Here is a 21,948-nt window from a genome sequence, read left to right as displayed (position 1 = left end):
ATTGTTGTTTGTTTTCTTTAAAATAGGAGCCTACTAAAAATACACCGTATTTTCAAATGTTTCATCGAAATCCTTATATGCCTGAGACTTCAGATATTCTTCATGAAGCGGATGGTGATGATACAAGTATGTTTGCCAAAATTCTAGATGCAGTTAAAGAAGCTGGTAAATTGTCAATAATGGAGAGTAAGACAGCGTCAGGAAGACAGGTGATTCTATTTAATAGAAAACTATAATCTAAAAATCCCTAAGGTAATTTAAAAAATTTCAGCATATACATACATACACACAGATGTACACACACATCCATACACATACATATGATATACTAAGCCAAATTTTTTTCTGTTAAATTCTGCTTGTCTTGATAGATAGTATGCTTATTAGCTGTAAAATTCTGGGAGACAGTAATGGGAGAACCTTGTATTTTGGAATCAAGTAAACCTGAACTGAGATTCCTGGTCTTGTTGCTTTCTAGTTGTTTGATTTGGGCCAATGACTTAACCAATCTCAGTTTAACTTCTTTGTAAAGTTGGGGTAGTAATGATACTGGTTTTGAAATATTATTTTATGATTCAAATGGGATTCATGCTTGCTTTGTAGTAGTATCTCAGTGAAATAACCATTTTGTTATTACTCGCATTTACCTTCAAGATACTACAGTGCTTTCATTCCTTTGTTCTCTTTTTTATTTTGCTGTTATAGGTGGAGAACAACAATTTTGAGGAACTAAATAAAAACAAAATCATTGTTAAAAAGAAACCAAAGCAGTTAAATCCATTTCATCTGAAAGTGGGTCATGAAGTTTTAAGACAAAGGAAGAATTGGTGGAAGGATGGTCGTTTTCAGTCTGAATGGGTTGGTCCTTGTGTCATAGACTATATTACCGAGAGCGGATGTGCTGTTCTGAGAGACAGCACTGGGACTAGACTTAAAAGACCAATCAAAATGTCCCACCTGAAGCCCTATGTAAGAGAGTCCAGTGAACAAGGTAAACATCTGTCACTTACCTACATCTGTGCTCTTTGAATGAGGAGAAAAGTTAAAAATAATATAAGAATCCCCCCGCCCTGGCCCAAATGCCTTCTTTTAGTTAGGGTTTCTTTTCCCTTCTCATGTATATAAAACGTAGTAGCATAGTTTTAGATACGAGGTATTCTGTTTTATTAGAATGTCTCTTCTGAAGCTTTCAGGCTTGTAAGAGATTTTATTTTGATTTCTAGTTTAGTTTTCAGACATTAGCCCCACAGTTCATGTAGGAGATGCTGGACCTATTTCACAGAAGGAAGAATTAAACTTTTTCTATTTTCACTTTCACAAGATTTTACTTGTCACTTTGTGCCTTGTTTAGCATGAGAAAATACCAACTAAGATAAATAAGGCCAAAACCAGCCATAATATCCAGAATTCTATTTTGAGATAAATACACTAGGGACTTAAAAAAAGTGATTAACTTGTAATGTTGCACCATAGTCAAGTCATGATGGATGCAGGGAGGGTGCAGAGTGGGGTGTAGTCAGAATGCTATAAGGTGCTATCAGAAGAGATGACAGCCTTTTGAAAGCAAGGTTCTGCTTGAACAGTCAGGAGGATATCCTGATTTCTTTGACTCTTTGTTCAGAGATTAAGAGATAAATGACATTTTTCTGTGGCTTTAAATCCTACTTTCTCGGTAAAGTTTTATTCCATCCTTTTGTAACTGCTCCCTAGAGATTCTCTCAGGTGGATAACTGAGAGAGAGTGAATTGGTAACTTAGCCAGTTAATTTTGCTTTTCCTATAAAGCAGTATTATTTGAATATGAGTAAAAATTAAAGGACGATAAATTTAGTACTAGGCTTAAGTGAATATTATAAGAGCAACAATAGGCTATTTATATTTACCCTCATTTTTTAGAATAAAAGTGCCATCGGGGGCTGCTCAGGAATAGTTCAGCTTTGCTCCCGATCTGGGTTATAACTCTCGTGTTTAGAACTCTTAGCGTCTTTCCTTCTGCTTGTGACGGCTTAGTTGTCCTATTAGTAAACTTACCTTGGACTGTTCTAATTCTGAAAGCTCACAGTACTCATTCTCTTTCTTGGAAGATTGGTGCTTTCATTCCTTGTACCTCTTCTCAGTACTGAGCTCCCTTCATGATTTGTCTTATGCAAATTAAGTAGGGAAAAAACCTGATTATACAGGTACATGTTGTCCTTTTTTCTCTAGCATGATTTTCTCCCTAATTTCAGCATTCAGGACTTGCTCCGTTCTAATGTGTAAGCCTTCCTTTATTAATACAAAATTTACATTTAAAATGTTGCTATATCAGGATCTGTTTGCAACATTTTACAGTAAGCTCTTTATTCCTTTTTTTCTTTTTTAATTTTTCCAGTTTGCTCTTACCAAAGATGTTCTCAGAAAGGAAGCCAACATTTTGCTACTCCTGCATATTTCAGAGTCCATTTGAGTAGAACTGTTTCTAAACAGAGGCAGTCTAATTTTTGCCTCATGCTTAAATTCTCTGGAGATGTTTCTTCCATTAATATAAAAGAAATTACAGTGTTAGTACTAGTGTACATATAAGAAACCTGAGATAAATGGGTAAAATTGTTTTTTCTTGTTAATCAAAGAAAGTATGGTCTGGCCATCCTGGAATCTGCTTCTTGATTACTATTTGTTCCTTATTTTGTATTTCTTTTCTTTGTAGAAATTCAAAATAAATGTGATTTCTGCCATCATTTACTTTAGTATCACATATTTTCCTGAAAGTCTTCAACTCAGAAGCTGATTTTAAAGAGTCCTTGAGCTGAATGTGAAGCAAACAATGCTTTTGAATGATTTAAATCCTGTTCTTTTCATTTGACGTAAATTTGGAAGAGGTATAGCCAAAAGAACTGTGAACTCGTTCATCTGCACTTGTCATTGCTATTTGTACCAGCCAAGAGATCTCATAGCTGTTTTAAAGACTCGCTGTCCAGAGCAGATAAGCTTCTGTTGCCAGCTTCTTCTCCATTCTTATCTAGAACATGATGTAGAGGGAACATATTCAGTACTAGGTCTACAGTATTTCTCACTGCTATTTTAAGCAAACTTATGTCCTTCTGTCTAGTTCAATGTCAGGAACCTTTTCAAGACTAATTATTTTAACAAGAAGTTTTATAACATCCCATACTATCTCTTTGTAACCATAATGTCCCTTGGAAAGAAAAAATATTACTGACTCATTATTCAGTCCAACGTAGATTTTGAGTAGTAGTATTGTGTTTTGGGTGGAAGTTGTGAGAGATCGCTGTCTGCTGATTGCTCTTCACTATTTATGAAACAGTCTTAAGTATTCCGTAAGCTTCCTATTCCTGCCATAACAAATTACCATACATTTAGTGGTTTAAAATGCACATCTGGGGTGCCTGGGTGGCTCAGTCGGTTAAGCGTCCGGCTTCGGCTCAGGTCGTGATCTCACGGTTCGTGGGTTCAAGCCCCGCATCAGGCTCTGTGCTGACAGCTAGCTAAGAGCCTGTAGCCTGCTTTGGATTCTGTGTCTCCCTCTCTCTCTGACCCTCCCCTGCTCATGCTGTCTCTCTCTCTCTCAAAAATAAATAAAAAACATTTAAAAAATGCACATCTTACAATTCAGTAGCTTAGAATTCCAAGATAGGTACTGCTCGCCTTGTGTTGGTTGTGGTCTCCTGCCGCTGTCTTCAAAGCCAGCAATGGCTGGTAGAGTCCTGTCACCACAGGCACTGCAACATCCTCTCCTCCTCCCCCTTCCACATTTAAGGACCTTGTCCTTGGGCCCACCTGGATGGTACAGGATAATCTCCCTATTTTAAGGTCAGCTGGTTGATAACCTTAATTCTATCACTTCTCTAATTTTTCTTTGTCATGTAAGGTAATGTAATGACAGGCTCCAGGGAGTTTGGGTACATGGACGTCTTTTAGGGGCCCATTATCTCAACCACAGTTACGGTCTACATTCATGAAACAAAAGAAACCTTAGTTCTTTATTATCAAGCTCATGACCTTTATTACTAATATAATTCATCCAAAGAGCCTCCCTTTGGGCTCTTAGTTGTATAATCTCTACATCGAGAGCCCTTCAGTTCCCTGTTGTTAGTATTGCTTATCTATTATAGTGACAATTATGTAGTTTCAATTTATAATTATTTGTGTTACTTTATCATAAGAGGATATACTAGTGTGGCAACATATTTTAATACTTTTAGGATTATTAGGCCTATATATATAGAATTAGTCTGGTCATCTCTTTTCAGAATAAGAAAATTAAGTGTTCTAAAACCATGTACTTTTCTGTTTGAAGAAATAAACCGAATTAGGCTTTTCTGAGACTTTAATTTTAACTTATTTTTCTTCTTAGAGAAATTTAAAATTTTGTTTCTTACTATTATTTTTTTACTCCATAAAACTACATAAGGTGGGGAGTCTGGGTGGCTCAGTCAGTTAGTGTCTGACTCTTAGTTTTGCCTGAGGTCATGATCTCACAATTTCTGAGTTCAAGCCCATATCAGGCTCCATGCTGATTCTCTCTCTCTCTCTCTCTCTCTCTCTCTCTCTCTCTCTCTCTCCCCCGCTACTCTTTCCCCACCATCCCTCCACCTCTCCTTCTACTCCCCCTTTACTTGTTCTCTCTTAAAATAAAAATAAACTAAAAAGAAAAACTATGTAAGGAAAAGTATGTCAAACTTCTGATAACACCATACTTCTTTTTGTGAGAAACTAAAGACTTAATTATTCAGTCTGGTCAAAATAATGACTTAATTATTTCAGTCTGAAATAATGCTTTTCATCAAACAGCTGACATAATGATAACTAAATTAACAGAATTAAAAAAGAAAAATATTTCAGTAGTTTATCATGCAATATGACTAAATAGAAAATGTGTTTAAAAAAAATTTTTTTTAATGTTTCGTTTATTTTTGAGAGAGAGAGACAGCATGAGCAGGGGAGGGTCAGAGAGTGAGGGAGACACAGAATCCGAAAAAAGGCTCCAGGCTCTGAGCTAGCTGTCAGCCCAGAGCCCAACGCAGGGCTTGAACTCTCGAACCATGACCTGAGCCGAAGCTGGTCGCTTAACCAACTGAGCCACCCAGCCTCCGTGAAAATGTTTTAATATTGTATGTTTACCTCTCTATCTTGGCAAAAACTTAATTTGTTCTTTTTTAAAATCCCTTACTCAGAATTATTCTACATTAGTACTGTCCAGTGTATATATATATATATATAAAATGCAAAAACTATGTAATAATGTAATTTTAAATTTTCTATAGCCACATTAAAGTACAAAGAAATAGGTGAAAATAATTTTAATAATATATTTGATATAACCCACTGTATCTAATTATTATTATTTAATCATGTGAGTAGGGCCTATCAAAAGTCTCTTTCAGGTTATTTTTGTTAATTTGTTTTGAAGTTAAAGAGCATTTCAGTTGGCTCCAGTAGATTTAGACCATAGTAGGAGTTGAAATATATTTGACCTTTCTGAATGAATGAGAAATTTGTTTTTTCCTACACAAACAAGGCTTGAAATCTTGAGAGTAATTCTCCTTTGCATATAAAATGATTTGTATAGAATTTGCCAGGTATAGATCTTGTTCTCTTCAGTTTTATTACAATAGGTACTTTAAAAGGTATCACTTATTTAAAAGAAAAATTATGTATATTATATAAAGACATATATATAGAAGCTGTCTTCTTACAAACAAGTGAAGTTGGTGAAGTTCATTTATTTCAAAGTCCAGTGTAACAAGGGAGTGTTTAAGCTGAAGGTCTGTGAGTGCATTTCTAGGATATCAAAGTGGCAACTTCTAAGAACTTTACATTAATGCATGTTTTCTCTGTTGATACATGTTTACTGGACATATTTTTTAAAACAGACCTGATTTATCTGCATTGAAAAAAATTTTTGAAACCGAAAACTTCCCTCATCAAAGATCTTGGCAAGCATCTTTGGAAATACCTTAAATGCTGTGGTGTCTGCTGTCACTGATACTCTGCAGCTTTGTGCAGGCCTCAAAACTATGGAATTCCCATGGCTTATTGGAAAAATTTCACCAGCAATGCTTTTAGCGTATTTTACCTTTTAAAGTTCTCTTAGTATCTAGCCTTCTCGAGGATTAAGAGCCTAAGAGTGAAGTTTGATTTTGAATCTTCAGCAGCACATGCCAAAAGTGTTTCAGATGCATTGATCACAGTTTTGCTCTTTCTTGCTCCTCTTGAGCCATAGCACTTCTCATGGGTTGCATGATTTGGTTTTTATCTTTCAGAGTACCTCTTGTCCAACAGTTCATTCCATGCTAACATACAAAAATTATTTTACCCCTTCAGTTATCCATACTTTATGTGCATCTTCTGAACCATCCTTCTCAATTTTAGTTCCTACTTTTCATGAGTAAGAACTGGTGAGGTAAAATTTGGAAAAACATCTCCAAAACTAAAATACCAAGTATACTATGCCTAATGAAGAATAAAATGGGAAAAACTAAATGCCCATACAAGCCAATTCCACTTATACCATCTGTGGGTAGAGAGCATGGCTTTGATCTTTGAAGTTTTTAATTTGAAAGTACTTAAGTATTGTAAACTTAATGGGATTGGATTAGGCTCAGTGAGCTTTCCACATGTTACTTAGCATGAGAATGGGTAGAAAAGGATCATATTCTGGGGTTTATTAGGAAATTTATATGCTGTGGGAAATTTTTGCTCATCTCTTAGTGTAAATTGGCAGTGAATCTTCCTTTTGATATTTCTTGAACTTAAAATTTGAGGATTCTTTAAGCCATTAAAATCTTAGAATCATGAATGTTTTGGGAGAAAAATCCAGAAAGAAAAGGCAGGGGTCCAGGAAGTTAATCATTTATGGCAGAAGAGTTCTTTATTGTAATGAATTAAAATACCAGGTAGGGAAGAATCCTTTTATATACATTAATCTTTTTTTTAATAAAGATGCTACTGCTTTGCCATCAGTTTAACATTCATATGAAGCACTTTTTTCCTGATAGTGATGATAACTTTGCTCAAAATAGAATAAAGTGCTGGCAGGGGAAATTCCTTGTCAGTATCTCAGTATGAATTTAGCTGTACCTTAAAAATTCATGAACATTTTGGTATTAAATTAAACTTAGGTAAGCTAAGCATTTTAAGCCCACTTACACATACACTTGCCTACTTACCTGTGTCACATAAGCCTGACTTTAGTAACTCACAGAAGCCTGATTCCAGTAACTTCATATTCATATTATTTTATATTTTCATATTATAAACAATTTGATATTATTGTTCTAATACATATTCTATGAAGATTAGATTATCTAAAGTTACAAATACGAGGATTGAATTTGTTATACAGCATTCAAGATCCCATTAATTCACTCAGAGGCGCTTTTAAGGATATCATCAACATCAATTATAGAGTTTTATAACTTTGCTTTTAATCTTTACCATAATCTTCAGCCCCTTCTATCCTTTCACCCATACCTGCCAAAAACAGGTCAAGAGAACAGGAAAACTTGGCTCTTTTAAAATTTTTGATCTTTCCTGATCTCTATGCATATGAACTGTGTGTGTCATTTTTCTAGTTGTTTATTTATTTTGAGACAGCGTGCATGCACAAGTAGGGGAGGGAAGGGACAGAGTTGAAAAGGTGCGAGAGCATCCCAAGCAGGCTCTGTGTGATGAGCATGGAGCCTGATGTGAGGCTCAATCCTATGAACCATGAGATCAAGACCTGAGCTGAAATCAAGAGCCAGGCAACTTAACTGACTAAGCTACCCAGGCGCCCCTAGATATATCATTTTATTCATCCTTTGACATGTATATTTATTTAGTAGATAGGAGAACTCACCATAAGTTAATCTTGTAGTTAATTTTTATTACCTGAGGTTTCATCCTTATTTAACTTTGTTTAATTTTAAAATGATGTTTAATTATAATTCTATAAGGTGACCTTATGATGTTTCTTCTTTCAGACAGTCTTTATCTCTTACAAGGTTCAGTAGTGGCAGATCACGACTACATCGGATTGCCTGAAATTCCAATTGGAGCATACCAAGCAAATATTCTGGTAGAAGATGCAACTATTGGCATAGTCGATAATGAATTACTGACATCAAGCAAAGATGGTGAACTATTAGAATATAGAAGTGCCAAAATCTCTCCATTGATGGAAGATCATGGTACTCTTGAAAAGCAGACTTTTAGTCTGTTGGACTCTTCAAACCAAGTCCTTGAGTACTTAAGTTAGTAAATACTAAAGTTCATTTAAAGTGTTTGTTTAGAATGTATAACTTCTTAAATCTTGATATCTTTGCCATTCAGAAAAGTTGTATAGAAGTGTCTTGATACACTCTCAATGACTAAATCCTGAAGGTTTCTTTTATAACTATTAATTTATATAAATATATGTTTGAATGTCAATACATATATATATAAAGGCAAAGAAATCATATAATATATAGAATTCCCTTTTTCTTCTGAAAAGAGAATAGGCAAAGCATGATTACTTCTTAGGAAGGAAATTAAGTTCTAGCTCAGAACTCTCAGATCTTTCTCTGGTACTGGTGCCATGTTTTCAGTTTAAATTTTTTTGAATATTTTCTCCCTTTAAGAAGTAAGTTTGAACTATCTAGAATGGGATTAATAAATATTTATTCAACCATGACAATGAATTAAGTGAAACTTCTTTCTGTGTCATAGGAACTTTAAAAAATAATATTGTACAGTAAAAAATTTAGGGTTGTTTAATGAGCTCTTACAAGCTATTGATAATTTCACCTTGTAGGCTCAGAATATGTATCTGAATCAATATATTGGTTTGAAAACATTTGTGCATTTCTATAGTATATGTTAAAGCCAAAAGCACCCTTAATAAGATTTTTTGAATCTTCAAGAAGTAAATAATGATAACTAGTATCAAAGGTTTTAAACTAAAAGCTCTGCTATTCTGATATTTATGGCTTTATTCAACAAATATTTGTTCTGAAGCCCTTTGAAGAATTTTGTGGGAAAAGTAAAGAATGAGTGAGATGTGTGTCTCATCTTCATAAGGGACTTACAGCGTGGTAAAGATGATAGACCATATAAGCCATGTATAACACAAGTTACAAATTACATGCTGAACTCCATTAGAGAAGTACAAATAATATACATAGGGTAAAAAGGAGAGATGTTAACTTCTAGATAGAAAATTTAGGATTATGCCTACAAAAGAAGGATCATTTGAGCTTGACTTTGAACAATGCACAGGATGTGATGAGAGGGTATAAAAGAATTAGAGGAAGAAAAATGAACAGGGTCAGAAAAATACAGTGATTCACAGAAAGGCAGGGCTTTTGATTGTGTACAGTACCTCAGATACTTACATTCAGATGTAACATATGGGAAAATAAAGCTGAAAAGGGAAGTATGAAACTTTGTGGAGGGGGTTGAATACAGTTATGGGTTGAATTGTGAAACACTAAACTCTGGTACCTCAGAATGTGATCTTACTTGGAAATAGGGTTATTGCAGATGTAAACCTTAGTAGGATGGGATCCTAATCCAATATGACTGATGTCTTTATAAAAGGGAGAAGTTTGAACACAGACTCAAGGGGAATGCCGTGTGAAGAGGAAGGCAGGGAATGGGCAGATATCTTCTACAGGGCAAAGAATGCCAAAAATTACCAGCAAAACTCCAGGAACTAAGTAAGGAAGAAGCATGGAACAGTTTCTTGCTTACGGGCTTCAGAAGGAATCATCCATGTTAACACCTTCATTTTAGATTTGTAGCCTCCACGACTGTGAGGCAATAAATAACCCTTTTTATATGCATCCCAGTTTATGGTAGTTTGTTATGGCAGCCCTTTGCTAGGGGTGCCATAACAAATACAAACACTTAGCTAAATTATTTTTTATTTTTTGAGGGCTATTGAAGGTTTTGTTTTTGTTTTTTTACCTTTTTTCTTTCTTAATATAAGTTTGACACCTAGCATGGGGCTTGAATCCATGACCCTTAGATGGAGTCCTCTGCTCCATTGACTGAGCCAATCAGGCATCCCCCATTGAAGGTTTTTGTATAGGAAAGTTATCATGATCAGAAATACATTTTAGGGAGACTCCTGCCTGGGTGGCTCAGTCAGTTAAGCAGTCAAGTTCAGCTCAGGTCATGATCTCTCAGTTTGTGAGTCTGAGCCCTACATTGGGCTCTGTGCTGACAGCTCAAAGCCTGGAGCCCAGTTTGGATTCTGTGTCTCCCTCTCTCTCTCTGACCCTCCCCTGCCCATACTCTGTCTCTCTCTCTTTAAAAAATAAACATTAAAAAAAATAATAAAATAAATACATTTTAGGAAGTTTAATCTGACAGCTACTAGAGGTTAGAGAAAGAAAGAAGAAAAGAATGGGAATTAGTTGATACAGTTTTGCAGTGATGAGTAATGGGAACCTAAATTATTAAGGAACAGCATATTTTAAGATTAACAGAATATCCCATGCATTATGTGTAAACTTACTGAATGGTGATATGATACTGGGAATAGAGGCCTGAGATATTATAATTACTCATTTAAGAAGAAAGGTGAGGGGTACCTGGGTGGCTCAAGTCGGTTAAGAATCTTAACTTCAGCTGAGATCAAGATCTTGCTGTTATGGGTCTGAGCCCCATCTTTGGCTCCATGCTGACAGCTCAGAGTCTGGAGCCTGCTTTAGATTCTGTGTCTCCTTCTGTCTCCACCCCATCCCCACTCATGCTATCTTTCTCTCAAAAATAAACATTAAAATTTTTTTAAAAAGGAAAGACTAAATTATATTTAATATGGTCTAAAGGATAAGTGATTGAAAGGTAAAAAAAAATGAATCTGGGGCCTTATACCATAGACCAAGTAAATTCTGGGTAGGAGTCCAGAAAGAAATCTTAAGAAAGCATAGTTGTCCCACATAGTGATATATCATGCTCCCATCATCAGAATAAAGTTTGTGATGGTGTCGTACTGAACCCTTGATGGTAAATATAATTGATCAAGTGTCCTTCGCTCAAATGAAATGACTTTCCTCCAATGATAATCTCATTCAAAATCAGCCTCTTTTTCATTGTAAAAAGGTAATTAGTAATGAGTCATTATATATTTCTTTATTTATTTTGAGACTGTGTGAATGTGAGAATGTATGATGGGCAGAGTAAGAGAGAGAATGAGAATCTCAGGCAAGCTCCATGCTGTCAGCATAGAGCTCTGTGTAGGGCTCGATCCCACAAACTGTGAGATCATGACCTGAGCTGAGATCAAGTCAGACACTCAACTGACTGAGCCACCCAGGTGCCCCAAAAGTCATAATTACAATTTCTAGACACTTTAAAGAAAAATTCTGCCTTTCATAACTAATTTGTGATCAAACTGATCTTTTTCCTGTGGGCAATGATCATGGTGGGCCACACTGTGCTGTATCTACGAACCACCCCCAAATCTTAGTGACTCAACACCATGAACCTGTTATTTAGCTACACTCCAGGTTCACTAAGAGCTTGGCTCCATTTTTATCCTCACCCCCAAGAGACAAGCTGATGGAGCCTCACCTGTGGATTACCAGCCACCATGGCAGGGGGAGAACATGGTGAACCCAGCACTAGCTATGAAGAGACTTGCTGTCGTGTCATGCACAACCTTCCTACTCCAATTACAGCGGTCAAGCCTGGTCTTACACTGCTAACAGGTACAAGTTTCTTTTTGTGGCAATGGTACAACGAAGTCCTAAAGTTAGTGGTGTTACCTAACTGAAAATACTAAAATCCACTAAATTGTACACTTTAAAAGGGTGAATTTTATGGTGTGAGAGTTGCATCACAATAAGATTATTATAAAAAGTCCAAACCAAAACTTAAAAAAAAAAAGCTAGCCACATGGCCGCACCTAATACCAAAGGATAGTTAACTACTATTTTCCTGGAAGGAGGAAAACTGAAATAGTGGTGGCTAGCTACAAGAGCTGCCGTGCTTACCTTTGTTTACAAATTGTATTATAGGCCGTTGCGATAAAAGTTATTTTTACTTCCTGATAAATAGCCAATACAAGCTATTCATACAAGCTACTGATTTTATTGCTGAAATCTCAGGATTCTAATGTAGTCTAATTCCAAGTACATATTATAAGTAAGCAAATACACACAAAAAATATCAACAAGTTACATACATGCACAGTCTTGTCTCTAGTGTTTACAGGACTCCCTCTGTGATAATGGAGGTCCACATACCATATGCCTAAATAATCAGAATTTATAAATCACACTAACTGTTCCTACCTTGGCAAACATGCCGTCTTAAGGTTCCCAGAATTCTTGGACTCTTGAGCCCTGCACTGATGAGTGGCAAAGCAGGGCGAGCTGGACTCAGCTCTTTGTCCCTGCGCCATCCTCTCCCACGGATACCCCACCCCAGCTCCTGCAGGTGTGCTGCTCCAACAGTCCAGACCTTTGGAATGTGCTTTCTGGCTTCATCCACTGTCCTGGGATGGACTGGGAAGGCCTTGGAAGAGGTTCTCCAGGTGAGGAGGGACATGTCCCTGGGCACTGTGATCTTCTCACCCTGTAGAGAGGGACATATGATAGAATGGGACAGAGCTTAGCTCTCAAGCAAAGGGTCTAGGGTTGGAGTCCCTCTTGCCTGGATTTAAGGGAGGTTTTCTATAAGTATATAGTAAGATTTTGACAGATGTTTAGAAATATCTTCATGAGGTATTATATGCCACCTTGTGGCGTACACCTAAAAACATGATACAGTAGGAAATGGAGATGCTGAACTATAATAAAAGAAAAAACACTTTAAATGAGAATAATATCTTGGTTTATTTTTAAGTATCATGATCAGCATTTGAAATGTTTTTCTTATATGACCATCTTTAAAAAAGCAACTCACTAAGATTTGTAAGAGAAAACTTACTATGGTTAGTTAATGGATTCATTCATACAATAAAAAAAGGTATGTATTTTTTTTTTTTTAAGTGGGGGAGGGCGTGCCTGGTTGACTCAGTTGGTTAAGCATCTGACTCAACCTCAGCTCAGGTCTTGATCTCAGGGTTGTGAGTTCAAGCTCTATGTTGGGCTTCACTCTGGGCGTTAAGTGTACTTAAATAAACAACAATAATGACATGTATTAAATGCCTACTCTGCTGCAGGGACTGTTCTGACATGGAGGTTAGAGCGAAACAAAAATCCCCACCCTCCTAGAGCTTACCTTCTAATAGGATAGTGAAGTAGTAACCTGTAGTCCTTAATGAGTTCATTACTTATATCCAGTCTTAAAATCTCATCGGTAGCCTGTTGCACAGACATCTTGATGGGATCCCTATGTTAGGCCTTGAAAAAAAATTAAGTATTCTGTTCTGCTTATTTTTGACTGCATAGAAAGTTGTAATTTTTGTTTAGAGCTCTACAAAGGACTGTGCCACTTTCGTTGGGAGTTTTTAACTCTAATAATTAAAAGCAAAAATGAGCACTTAAAAAGCAAACTTATTTTAAACTTTTGTGTTCTACAAATGCATTTATTATTAAATGGGAAATGCTAGCTTCGTGCAGTGTTAACAGTTAATGTTAAGCAGGCAAAGATCAGTTCAGTGTCATTAAAATAAAACGTATCTAAATTGGTAGCCTGCCCTGAGTTTGAGGCCCAGGCCAAATGTTTCTTTTGCTTCTTCTAACCCCTCAATGTTCTCCTCACCCCCTTTTTTACTTCCTCGTGCCCATTAATGCTACATCCCTTGTGTACCCACTCACAACTTGTTTAGAAGTTAAGTAGCCCCAGGCCCAGGAGACTTCCCTTATCTGACCACCTCATCATCCAACCTTTGAAGGTCCTTGTGAGCAGCACAGAGGAGAGCTAATTCCTCAGCCTGGTGGTAGCTGGAGGAGACCAGATAGCCAATGACAACTTCATTCCTCTCCCCTACCTTGCAGTGAAGCCTCTGTTAGTGCTGAATGGTCTCAGGAACTGAAGGGAGAACAGAGGACAAACTAAAGGAAACAGAGTCTGACTGTAACCCTTCCCCTGTACCATTTTCAAATAGTGGTGGAGAGAAAAATACTAAATGGAATGGTTCTCTTCCTCCAATCTTACATTTTTCTATTGCATCATAATACAACATCTGTAGTCTCTGAGCTTTTGAGCAGTATTTTATATTGGGTTTTGCTCTTTTTATTTAGAATCTCATCCATATATATATATATATCTATATCTCTATACCTATAATTCATTTTTTAATTTTATATGGTACGTAAACAATGATAATATGATCATGGTGGTTTATGTGACTTGGTCATAGCTAGAAGTAAATCACTGGCAAATCTGCCTATGCTTTCAGAATAGGACTTAGAGTCAGACCTCTGTTAAGCCATACTAATCCCAAATTATACTTAATAATCACTAATTTTACCTGAGGTGGTTAATATGTTATGGGTTGAGGTAATAACTTCTTTTTATGTAATGTAGATAAAACACACAAAATCCAGAAAAAATATATATATTAAAAACTCTTACAATTCAACACACAAAAATACAACAGCCCAACTAAAAAATGTACAAAGTACTTGATTGTGCACTTCCCAATTGAAGATATACAAATGGCCAAAAAGCACGGGAAAGATGCTCACTCAACATCATTAGTCATTAGGAAAAAGCAAATCTAAACCACAATGAGATATCACTTTACATCTCCTAGAATGGCTGTAATTATATTTTAATGGAAAATAGCAAGCGTTGACGGTAATGTAGACAAATTGGAACACTGGTACATTGCTGATAGGAATGTGAAATGGTGCAGCCCCTGAGGGAAACAGTCTGGTTGTTTTTCAAAAAGCTAGACAGAATTACCATATGACCCAGTAATTTCATTCCTAGGTATATCCCCAAAGTATTTGAAAGCTGGGATTGGAAAAGATACTTCTACACCAATGTTTATTGCAGCATTATTCACAATAGCCAAAAGGTGGAAACAACCCAAGTGTCCATCAACAGAAGAACAAGTAAACAAAATGTGGTATGTATATACAATGGAATATTATTTAGCCATCAAAAGGAATGAGGTTCTGAATAATGCTACAACATCATCGACCCTTGAAGACATTTTGCTAAGTGAAATAAGTCAGACAAAACAGACAAATACTATATGATTTCAGGTAGTGAAATATAAGAATAGGCACATTTATAGAGATAGAAAGCAGATTAGTAGATACCAGGATACAGGGGAGGAGGAAAGGAAAGCTAATGGTTATGATTACTTCTGTTTGAAGTAATGAAAACATGTTGGAAATAGATAATGGTTGCACAGCATTATGAATGTAATATCACTGAATGGTATACTTTAAATGGTTAAAATGGCAACTGCTGTATTACATATTAATATACCAAAAACGATTGAATTATTTACTTTAACTGGGTAAATCATATGGTATGTGAATTATGTCTCATTGAAACTGCTTAAAAATTCTTGTGGGGTGCAGTTCAAATGGTTCTCAGAGGAAAATGTATGACTTACATGCTTTTCTTGGGAAAAAGGGTTATAAAGTAATGAGCTTAGCATCTAATTTAAGGTGCTATAAAAAGAACAAGGAATAATCCTAAAGAAAATAGAGCAATTGAAATTACGAAGATAATAGAAATTAATGGAATAGAAAAGAAACATAAAATGACATGAACTGAGGAAAGAGTTAGCAATCCTACTAAAAAAATAAATATAAGGAATTTGTAAATATATTATATAATAATACTGTAAATAATACTGTGTAAATAATACAATGAGGAAGAAAGGGTGAGAACCAGATATGAGGCATAATATTTAAAAGATAGAGGGTATCACAACTTTGTTCCAATAAATTTGAAGGCTTAATAAAAATGGATACATTCCAAAAACCATTAAATTGTAAAAGTGATTTTAAAATAGTAAGCCAGATGATTTTTCCCAAAAATTTATAACAAAATGTACAGAATACATACTATCTTATTCAAATTATTCAGTCTAGAAAAAATAGAACACTCCTTAAATGTTGGCATAAGGATAGCAGAATCATGATATCAAAATCTGAAAAGGACAGAATGAGAAAGGAAAATAACATGTCATTCTCTCATAAATACAGATACAAAGACCTAAAAGGAAAAAAAAAAGCAAATTGAATGTAGTGACCTATAACAATATGCATTATGACCAATTGACTAGATCCACAAAATTCAAGGTTGGTTTAATTTTAGAAAAGCAATTCGTATAATTAACAGCTGCATTTATAAGAGACATGGCAAGAAAGAGATGAAACACAAAAGATAGTTATAACTGAAGGAAATTTAAGCAACAATTTACAGAAGGATTAATGGAACCCATCAGGGAGAGTTGGACATCCTTTTGGTAACTAACAATAGCCACCAAACAGTAGAAATAGCCTTTCTAGGATTGAAAGGGCTAAGAGAAGAAGTGCTTAGCGAGAAATGGAATTAAGGAAGGGGGTTTAATCGTAAGTATTTGTAGCCATAGAGGAATGCATCCTCTGTCAGAACCATAACAAGTCAGAGCTGTGACCAGTGAGGGCTACCACCCTCCCATCTCCTGGTACTGCCTCTCATTTCTCAGACCTCCTGAAAAGCCAGTGGCAAGGGAGCTTGGGGATGCAATTAGTAAGAATAAGCCTCAGAGGGAATAGAGCAGTAAAGGGGAGAGAATTGATTTGGGGTGTTCGCTTTGAGAATAGCCGGCTAAATCATATGATCAGAGGAAAAAAGGAAAGTTGTATAACCATCTAGTTGACAAACTTCTGCAAAGGGCTAACTAGATAGTAAATATTTTTAGATTTGCAGGTCATAGAACTACAGTTTGCCATTGTAGTATGAAAGCAGCCATATGTACCTAAACAAGTGAGTGTGGCTGTTTTCCAATAAAACTTTATTTACCAAAAAAAAAAAAATGTTGACTGGATTTGGCCTGTGGGGACAGTAGTTTGCAGACCTTGTATTGAGTAGATGCAGAAAAATATTTTCTGAATATTAACATCCATTTGAAATTTAAAACAACAACAACAACAACAACAAACTCTTGGCAAACTCAGAAGAACATTTCCTTATCTTAATTCAGTATTTGTTGTTAAGAAAAAAGCACCTATCATAAGCTTTATACTTAATGAAGAAAACATTGTAAGTATTCTGTTTAAGATCATGAACCAGACAAGAATCACTGGTATTAATTATTGGGGGCTCTACCCAGCATATTAAGGCAAGAAAAAAGAAAGAAAAGTCATGAAGATTAGAAAGAAACTAATCTTATTTGCAATAGAAATAATTGTCCACATAAAGAACTAATGTAAATCAATATGAAAAATAATAACCTAATATGAAACTGGGCACAAGTCTTGAGCAGGAACCCATAGGAGAGAAGAGTAAAAATGAATAGCCCCTGCAAATATCTTTTGTTTGCCTCTGTGCACCAAGTTTACATTCTTCACCCTGTGCTTCGTTCAGAGTCCGGCCTCAGCAAAGTTCTCGTCCTCTTGCTTTCCACTTGGATTCAGTCAGTGAGGATTCCTGGCAGAAGATCAGGAGGGGAGAATGAAGTTGAGGTATTTGTTCTCCTTGATCCCTTCCTCACTCTGGCTGTTCTTTCAACCAAAGTTTCCTGCTTCGTAAGACTGTCTTCCTCTAGGTTTCCAGTAACCTCTCCCTCCTCCTATCCTTTTAGATCTTGGAGTGGAAGAAGTTCTATTGCTGACAGTCTGGGTTCACCTACACTCCATGCACATCTTTGTACTTAGTTCCTTTGATTAACCTAACTTACCATTTGTTCCCTATTTGAATCCTGATACAGTTGCTCAACAGCTGATCAACAAAAGATGCTCAGTCTCATTGATAGCCGGAAGAAAAATGCAGATCAAAACCATTATTAAAGAGGATTCAAAAACTACCGTATTGGGAATAATTAAAAATCTCAGCAAGGCTGTAAAGCAGACAATACAGTTGTACATAGTTGGTGAGTATATAAATTGATACAACTATTTCAGAAAAACAATTTAGCATTATATAGCAAGGCTGAAGATGCACAAGTCTATAACACAGCAATTTTGCACCAGGTACTATGTTCATGAATGTTTATAGGAGGATTTTATTTTGTAACATTGGAAATACCATAGATATCCATCAATAGAGTGGGTAAATAAATTGTGGCATATTCATACAATAGAATACTAAGTGGCAGTGAAAATGAATAAATTACAGCTACATAAAAAAAGCATGAATGAAGTTGGGAACACAATAGGGAGCAGAGAAATCAACTAACAGAAGGAGGTGACACATGAGCAACGTTTTGAATAAAGTGAGAAAAGGAGTCATGTGTTTACCTGGGGGAAGAGCATCCAGAGAAGGACTAGCAAGTGCAAAGATGCTGCAGTGTTTCTGTGTCTGTTGTTCTGAGGAATAGTAAGGGGCCCAGGAGACCTGGAACAGAGTAGTAGGGAGTGCAACGAGATCATAGAGGCAAGGGGGTAGTATCAATTGTTTCAGGCCTTGTATCGACTTTGATTTTACTCTTAAGTAATATGGGAACCCACCAAAAGTGTTTGAGAAAAGTGATATATCTGAATTATGATTAATTTTTAGATAATTACTCTGGAAGCTGGATTAAGAATGGAGAGAGAAAGGGCCATGGAAGCCTGGTTATGAGCTGCTGCAGTAATTGAGGTAAGAGATGATGATGGCACTGGTAGTAATGGAGGTAGTGAGAAATGGTTAGTATCTGTTGTGTTTTGAAGGTAAGCAGGATATGCTGACACTGGATGTAGGTGTCTAGAGGAAGAGAAGAATCTATGATGACCCCAAGTTTTTTAGGCTTGCATAACTGGAAAGATGGAGTTGCCACTGAGATGAGGAATACCAGGAGGAACAGACTTGGGAAATAAAAGAAAAGTTCAGTTTGAACATGTTGAGTTTGAGATGCTTATTATACATTGAAGTAGATCTGTTGGGTAGATATTTGGATAAGAGTCTGGAATCCATGGGATAAGAATTCAGCATTCATTTATGCACAGTTCAGATCTCTCCAGAATAAAACGTTAATTAAAATGTGTCCCTTTGGAGAGGCCAAGACATTCTCTTTGCTACAGGGACCTGCACTTGTGTTTGACCTGCCACATTTCTCATTAATCATTGCTCAGGCAGTGATCCAAAGCATCTGGTGACTGATTGTTCATACTCTGTGGCATTATTTATATTACCTGGCAGATCAAACAGATGCTCAAGCAAGTTTTCTAGCTTTATGAATGATGGCAGCAGAGCATTTGGCCTCCTTCCCCCTTTTGATGGATATGGCTGATGCTAACACTACATTTAAGGGATTGCAAATAAAGCTTGCAAGTTCTCAAAAATCTCATTCTCATCTGCCAGTACAAACTGAATGAGACAGAGCATTGGTCTCTGTAGTAACATATTATTTTGCAATCACATAGTACTTTGTCTTTGCTGAGGAATTTACAATCTAGTGTAATTTATATTGAATATCACTTTCCTATTTTTACCTCGATTTTCAGTTGGAAAACCGGAGAGAACTCTTTTCCCCAGGAAAAGAATCAGAAATTCTTAGGAATATCTCCTATCCTACCTCACAAACTTGAAGTTATTAGCCTTTAATTCTAAATCCTCCTCTGAATTCTTACCAATACATAATAGAACCTTAAAGTCGTAGCATAGTATATAATTTTATTAAGATACCTAGATTGCCAAGGTCATTGGGATCCAAGGCTTTCCTGAAGCAATATGACATTTCAGTTCACTCAGAGGAGGAAGCTCTGTTTGGCTCCAGTGGTAAAGAGCTTTATTCCAACTGTGATGAAGGACTTGTCATATGTAAGTAGGAAGATGGAATGGACACTGAAGGTAGTGAAGGAGCAGAAAGCTGAATGCTTTCTGTTGTCCTCTCACACATATGCAGCTCTTTCCATAGCTAGCTTCACATTTCTTCCTACTGGAAGGTCTTCTGTCTTTTAGGTTTTGAAACTCACAGAGAGGCTCCCTGAATTGAGGAATGTAAAGTAGGCAATAGTTCTACCTGATGGTGGGATGGGGACGTACAGCTAGAGAATGACACCAGACAGAGAAATTCTGCTGTGGGGCACAGATTTCCACGTGCAACAGAAACGTTCCTGTAGCTATTGGGCCTGTCCCTAAGCAAGGAAGGCCATGTCGCAGGGCACCTTGAGGAAAGATATAGCCTGGCCTAAGCAGGACATCTATAGGGGATTTTCACAAGTGTGAAGCTAGAGAATTGCTTGGTGAGGCCCTTGGTAAGGGTAGGAATGATTCAGTATTTGGAGGAGTGATGACTCAGTTTTGGAAGACATGGAGGTATTTGTCCATGGCCCACCTGTGACTGGGAGGTTTCAGGCTTTGAGGGTACATGTGGTTTACTGGGTTTGAATATGATTGTGTGTGTGTGTGTGTGTGTGTGTGTGTGTGTGTGTAAAATTAACATACCATAAAATCACTCATTTAAAGTGAAAATTAAATCATTTTTAGTATTCATAGAGTTATGATTTTACTCATTTAATGCAGAAACTTTAATTGTAAACAACTTGAAAGCAGCCATGCTGATGGGTGGCAGGACAAAGCCACCTGAGAGAAATAACCTGCCAGATGCACTCTAGTATCCTCCCCTTTTTGGCCTGTTCTTCCACAGAATCCATGCCTAGTTCTTCTTCATCTTTCTAGAGAGTTGCCAGGTTCTCCAGGGCCTCAGAGAGCTTCCCTTCATACTTGCATGCCTTCTCCCATGTTCTCTTTGCTTACATGGGATCATACTTATGGTCCTGGCAGGCCCAGACCTCAGCCATGGCAGTGGTGTTGCACAGTATGCAGTCTGTTGCACTTTGGCCAGGTCTCCCCTGGGGATGACAAGTGGGGGGCTGGTAGTTGATGCCCACTTTAAATCTAGTTGGGCAACATTCACAAACCACATGGTGCACTTCATCCTGATGCTGTTGATGGCTGTGTTGACCATGTCCCAACTACGTGCTGCAGACCATGTACTTGCTGCGGCCAGGGTCATATTTGACCATCTAAATGGCTGGCTTGCAGGCATTGGTGATCTTGGCCACAGACAGCCGCTCATCATAGGCCTTCTTAGCTGAGATGCCTGGGGGTTGGTAGCCAGTGGAAAGTGTATGTGGGAGTACAGGACCAGCTTGGTTGGGAATTCTGTCAAATTCCCATTCAGGGTACTGTCAAATTGCTGAGAGGTAGTGATGGTGGACACAGTCTGCCCAATCAAATGATTGAGATGGGTGTATATGGCTGTTTGGTATCCAGGTTGTGTTGACATATGTCACAGATGGCTTCCTCACTGACGCTGAAGGCACGGTCAGAATAATCCAGTCAGGTGGGTGATCAGGAAGGAATTGTAGGGCTCCACCATGGCTGTGGAAACCTGAGGGACTGGTAACTTTGAGTTTAGACTTCTTGCCATAGACTACCAAGAGCTGTTCCATGAGCAGAGGCAGAAACCCAGAGCTGGTGCCTCCCCTGAAGCTGTGGAAGATGAACAAGTCCCATAGCCCTGTGCACAGTTCAGCCAATTTTCAGATCAAGTCTACATCAGTAATCTCCTTGCCAGTGATGTCATGGCCTTTGGCTTAATCCCTGGCTGCATCTTCTTTCCCAGGGATCAATACCAAGCCCCCAACATTTTTACTTTTATGAACCAAATTTTAATTTTCTCTTATTTCTTAAAAATAAGAAAATGATTTTGAAAGACATTATATATGTTTATTTTTGCCTCCTTAAGTGCTCATGTTAAAAAAAAATAGCCAAACAATTTCATGGTTTTCTGTTCTCTGGTGACTGCACTGGCAAAGAGGACATGGATACGTCAGGATCTGTGACACCTGATGTTCCAGATCTTTTCAAATACCTGGATGTATGGCATGATGTAAACATAAAAACTGGATGAGTAGTAGCATTTTAAGTTGTTGTT

The 21,948-nt window shown here is 37.0% G+C and overlaps 1 protein-coding gene and 1 pseudogene across 5 annotated transcripts in view; one reads left to right on the top strand and one right to left on the bottom strand.

The window, feature by feature from the left end:
• GIN1 (gypsy retrotransposon integrase 1) overlaps positions 1-14,934 on the top strand; it is a 35,982-nt gene extending 21,048 nt beyond the window's left edge. The window contains exons 6-12 of one of the 5 annotated variants that reach the window (XR_003910063.1): positions 27-209; positions 706-991; positions 7,964-8,233; positions 9,561-9,679; positions 11,519-11,677; positions 12,286-12,504; positions 14,853-14,934. Coding sequence is in view for 2 of the 5 variants with exons in the window: in XM_029942663.1 (XP_029798523.1) it covers positions 27-209; positions 706-991; positions 7,964-8,233; positions 9,561-9,679 (858 nt within the window). In the remaining 3 variants the exon portion in view is untranslated. Of the gene's footprint in view, positions 1-26; positions 210-705; positions 992-2,685; positions 2,858-7,963; positions 8,659-9,560; positions 9,738-11,518; positions 11,678-12,285; positions 12,505-14,852 lie in introns of those variants that run through there. The other 4 variants (XR_003910064.1, XR_003910065.1, XM_029942663.1 and 1 more) reach the window with 4 other exon arrangements.
• Positions 14,935-20,535: 5,601 nt separating this feature from the next.
• LOC115294690 lies at positions 20,536-21,460 on the bottom strand (annotated as a pseudogene).
• Positions 21,461-21,948: the final 488 nt, after the last annotated feature.

The sequence above is a fragment of the Suricata suricatta genome, chromosome 6 (assembly GCF_006229205.1).
Source record: "Suricata suricatta isolate VVHF042 chromosome 6, meerkat_22Aug2017_6uvM2_HiC, whole genome shotgun sequence".
NCBI classification, from domain to species: domain Eukaryota; kingdom Metazoa; phylum Chordata; class Mammalia; order Carnivora; family Herpestidae; genus Suricata; species Suricata suricatta.
Note: the sequence above shows the minus strand (reverse complement) of the source record. Positions and strands in the feature narration are given on the sequence as shown.